Source organism: Gymnodraco acuticeps, unplaced genomic scaffold (genome assembly GCF_902827175.1).
Source record: "Gymnodraco acuticeps unplaced genomic scaffold, fGymAcu1.1, whole genome shotgun sequence".
In the NCBI taxonomy this organism is placed as follows: domain Eukaryota; kingdom Metazoa; phylum Chordata; class Actinopteri; order Perciformes; family Bathydraconidae; genus Gymnodraco; species Gymnodraco acuticeps.
Window position 1 is genome coordinate 175,259 of NW_022989759.1, and position 5,108 is coordinate 180,366.

Genomic DNA, 5,108 nt, shown 5'->3' on the forward strand with positions numbered 1-5,108 from the left:
CTGAGAGAAACAGCAAGCCACATCTGAGGTTCCTCCCTCTTCCAGCATTTAACCACATCAAGAGCGTCTCACTTAGAAACGGCCACCAGAAGAACCGCTGATACACACGGCCCGGACTCACGTTCTGGTGTGTCGTCTGGCGAGGGTCTTGCATGCATAATGTGCACACATTTGTAATTAAAAGAGAGCTGCTTGTTCTGATCATCGGGGTAAATAAAGTGACAGAGGCAGCTCGCTGGGTGATGTATGGGAGGGGAAGACAAATGAACCGTGGACTCTGGGGGATTCTCAGCCTTGCCTTCACAGCAGCAGTGGAGCAGCGCCAAAGGGCAGAGAGATTTGTAGATGATGGTGCTAATTACCAGAATGCAAACCATAATGCGACCAAGATGGAAGCAATTTAGGCAGTAGTCATTTAGCCTGCTGCTCTTCCGCCCACCGGCTGCTGCCTAGCCAGAGCCGGGGCATTAGGATGGGAAAAGTCTGGGACAAGCCATTGCTCGGCTGGAGGGTAACCAATGAACTCACAGAGAGGCGCTCTGTGGAGCTAGGAGGAACTCTGTGACAGGCCATTCATTTGTCTTTCCTTCTTAATCGAACTTCAACAGAAATGACTTTAAGCATTAGAGGGAAATGCTTACAGGTCAGGAGGAGGAAGGAGCATCGTAACACTGAAGGACAAAGGAGGCTGTGAACTGTTAACTGCTGAGAGGAGAGCTTGGGTTAGATTCTTAAGTCAACCAGCAGTGGAAGTGTGTCTCACCTCTGAAGAACGTTCAGAACCAAGGAGCTCTTATTCAAGGCAAATCAGAAATATTAGAGACATTGGCTGGAGACAGGAGAGGCCTCAGATTCTCCGGTCTGAATTAAAAAAAGAAACAATTCAGTTGAAAAAGTTGTAATGTGACTAGATAATAATATATATATAAATATATATATAAATATATAGGTTATTTTAAATGTTTGAGTTGGTTAATAATTGATCAGGACACCCAGGAACACGCATTGCTCAGCTGTGGCAGCTCGGGATCATTTGGGATGTGTAAGTGCTCTTTCAGGAGATTTCAGAAGAGGAGTTCAGAGAGAGCTGGTCCGCACTCAGTCACTGTGTAATTGTATCCACGCCGCAGTCTCTCACTTCACACAGGGCTGATACCTTTTGCCTCCCCCTTTCCTTTGTATCAATTGGTCGGAGTTCAGCCTATTGTCGCCACAAGCTTCTTTTATATCTGCGCTCAGTCTGCGCTCCGGCTCTCAGTCAGACCCGCAGGAGGTTCCATCAGCAGAGGACTGGAGGGCGGTGCTGTCAGCGGTGTGTCTCGGGCTTGGATGTGCGCAAGGCTGGAGCTCTGGAGCGTTGGGGCCCCGACACTTTAATGGGACCCCGAGAGCCGGATTGGAGTTCTACATTTTCCCCCCACAATCGTCGCTCCCCGGCCATGCCACGATGCTGATGATTTATCTGCTAGTGTTGCTGAGCCTGTTGGATCCCGTTACTCCCCGGGCCCGCTGCGCCCCGGGCCAGGCGTGCGACCCCCGGCCGCGGAGGGACGCCGGGGGTCGCGGAGGAGTGTACGAACACCTCGGAGGAGCCCCGAGGCGCAGAAAGCTCTACTGCGCGACCAAATATCATTTACAGATCAATGCCAACGGGAAGATAGACGGATCACTGGAGGAAAACAACCCGTTGAGTGAGTATGCTCTGCTTTACGCGCAGGGATATGCACTACCACACACAAATATACACTTATATATAAACAATATATTGTATCAGTGCTTTAATGAACATTATTCTTACAAATGTGAGGTCAACTTGTTAAATGAGAGTTGTTTTTTAAATGTAACACTTGTCAATTAGCCTACATTTATTATTAAGGTATGGCTACAATAAATATTTGCGCAAAAAGCCTATTATTCATTTGATTTCTATACATTTGTTTGTCAGTCTTTTTTTAGTAGTTTATGAAATGATTGATTTAGCATATATCAGTCCTCAGTGTAGCGCCTCAGTGTGTGTGTGTGTGTGTGTGTGTGTGTGTGTGTGTGTGTGTGTGTGTGTGTGTGTGTGTGTGTGTGTGTGTGTGTGTGTGTGTGTGTGTGTGTGTGTGTTGTGTGTGGTGTGTGTGTGTGTGTGTGTGTGTGTGTGTGTGTGTGTGTGTGTGTGTGTGTTGTGGTGTGTGTGTGAAATGTTATTGTTATTGTAAAGCTGCCGACATGAGGTTAATTACAAGTATCAGGCAAAGTATTAACATCCCCGGCGGGACAAAGGCGCTGTCCTAACGGATGTATTTATCTCATCAGCGCCCATTAGAGCTTTCCTCAGGCTGAATAGGTCACTGACTAATCAAGCACTGATTAAAAAAGACAATAAACAAACTGAATGGGGCGGCACGAGGTGGCAAACAACGGGAATTAATTCCTTTATTGGAAATGACAACAGTTTTGTGTTTGTTTGTTTTGGCTTCATTTGCTCTTTATAATTGATTTCCACCTTTCAAGGCTTATCAGTGGGTAATCATTAAAGCTACAGAGAACACAAATAATGATCTTTTAAATCATGATGAATTTACATACAGCATCCTGACTGTTTTCTGTGTGTTGCAGGCATCATGGAAATCACAGCAGTGGATGTGGGAGTCGTGGCCATAAAGGGCCTGTTCTCTGGCAGATATCTGGCCATGAATGATAAAGGGCGGCTGTATGCCTCGGTGAGTAGAAGTCATCATCCAGCCGGTCACCTTCTGTTCAAACAGCAACCAGGTTAGGGTCTCATTCTGAAAGAGAGAGTTGGTTACCTGCTGCACTGAAGAACAGTTGACTTTCATTACAAGTATTACTTCAACAGATGTCACATAACTGTATTAGGTTAGTTGGAAGCAATACTATTAAGTTGAACCTAATATTTGTATTATAACGCAACAGTATTGCTTTCAACTAAAACAGTTATTGAAGTTAACTGTCAGGTTGTGTCAGTGTGATGTTGACCTGCTGCATCTTGATCTATCGTACTGCCGCTTTCAGAACCAGCAGAAGTCCTTCAACCTAACAACTTCACATTGTTACAGCAAAACTGATGGAAGGTCAAAAAAGGCAAGCAAGGATAAAGACTAAGCTAACTTATGAAATATAGGGAAGACAAGCACATATAAGCCAAACAACAAAGAGTACACAGCCATGGCTAGAAGAGGAGTAGCAGCGATGTAAAGACTAAGTTAATAACATAACAGACATTATAAAACAAATTATAAGAATGTTTGGACATTTAGAGAGAATGTATGTTTTTCACATAAAAGTGATAATTGCAATGGTTATTATTATCATTATTTGTGTCCGACAGTAGCGGCAGATAATGTTGAGGGTGACACGTTGAGCTGAAACACTCGCTGTGTGAACTATAAAAACCGAAATGTTGGGTTTAATGAAATGTTTCAGATTTCACATAACTGTAGGTTATATAGTTGAAAGCAATAATATGACGTTTAATTAAAAGATATTAGGTTGACTTCATATAATTGCTTTCAACCAACCTAATAAGTTATGTGAGATCTGTTGACATGAGGTCACATGACGCATGTCGCTCACTGCTTCCTTCTTTCTCCTCTACCCAGGAAGTGTTCAACCAAGAGTGTGAGTTTGTGGAGCGGATCCATGAGTTGGGGTACAACACCTACGCCTCCCGCCACCACTCCACGGAGCAGCCTCTGGCCCCGGGGGGGGCAGCCGGCGGCGGGCCAGCGCCAAGCGGCAGTGGTACGTCTCCATCAACGGCAAGGGCCGGCCCGGAGAGGCTTCAAAGACCCGGAGCACGGACAAGGCCTCGCTCTTCCTGCCTCGGGTGCTAGGCAACAAGGACCATGAGATGGTAAGGCGTTTGAGGGACAGTCAGAGCGCACAGCATCACACGCATCACAACGGGCGCCGAGGGGAACGCCGGAGACGCAGACACCGGGCCAGGAAGGGCCGGGGCCGAGGGCCAGAGGACTGAGGGGCTGACTCAGCAACATGGACCCTGATGAGCAAAGACTGTCGCAGAGGAGGGGACGCGTTGGGATCCTGCCTGGATGAACAGATCTGTTGATGCACAGAGACAATGACATCATAGAAGAAGGATAGATAGTGTTGGGGCACACACTGAAAAGACTGAAACCGTGACTTTCATTAAACATGTCAACAGAATACACATAACTGAATTAGGTTAGTTGAAAGTAATTATATTAAGTTGAACCTAATGTTTTTTATTTAAACTTTCTATGAATGCTTTCATCTAATCTAATGCAATAATGGGACATTTGTTGACATTATACATTTAATGCATTCGTTTTTTCACTGCACATATATCAAATCTTCTAATCTCCTGTTCCCTGACAGCGCTACTGTCAGCCTGTAAACACGTGTTTATGTAGTTGAAACATTGTTACTTATAAAAGATTTGATTACACCATCACACGGAGAGAAGTCCTTATAGAAGGGGTTCTATTGTAAATACAGTATGCACTATGCATGTACAGTGACTTATAGCTTTTCATTTGTCAAAAGCTGTGATGACAAAACACGGTATATTAAACAATATTTTGCTCAATTTGAAGTGCAACAGATTGACGGATATTTAAGAGAGGACTTTAATCAGCAAAGCACTTTTGAATCAGATCCACATTAAGAAGCGGAGTAACCAGTCTGCTGTATTTTTTTTGTAACAATGTGATAGTCTACTGTCCGTAAAAGGAGAGATGTACTTTGTATATTTTTACTATGATATGAGTATTTATTTGGTGCCTGTGTTGTAAGTTATTGATAATACTATTAGTCTGCATTTCATCCAATGTCGCTGTTTGTTCATAGTTTCACCCCCCACCTGTTCCAACATAAAACACAATGGTACTGACCCGAGGAAACTACTGGTGCATTTGTTCTGACGTTTCTCTTTGACTTGTTCAGAAGGTTTCCCAGCCAGTTAGTCTTCACAGAACCTCAAACAGAATGACGTTTTGTGATTGTGTTTAAGTATAGAGATAAACGCAGCTCTTAAATCAGCTGTTGAATGTACGGTAATGTTCAGAGCGACTCCCTCACGTCTCATTGAAGTATGAGCTACCACCATGAATACAATG

The 5,108-nt window shown here is 44.2% G+C and overlaps 1 protein-coding gene across 1 annotated transcript; it reads left to right on the forward strand.

Annotated features, from left to right (window-relative positions):
* Nucleotides 1–299: 299 nt before the first annotated feature.
* Nucleotides 300–4,883, forward strand: fgf3 (fibroblast growth factor 3). The gene is given in 4 exon segments (XM_034215190.1): nt 300–1,691; nt 2,605–2,708; nt 3,609–3,710; nt 3,713–4,883. Coding segments are annotated over 4 exon segments (723 nt in total). The 5' UTR covers nt 300–1,447; the 3' UTR covers nt 3,986–4,883.
* The last annotated feature ends 225 nt before the right edge of the window (nt 4,884–5,108 follow it).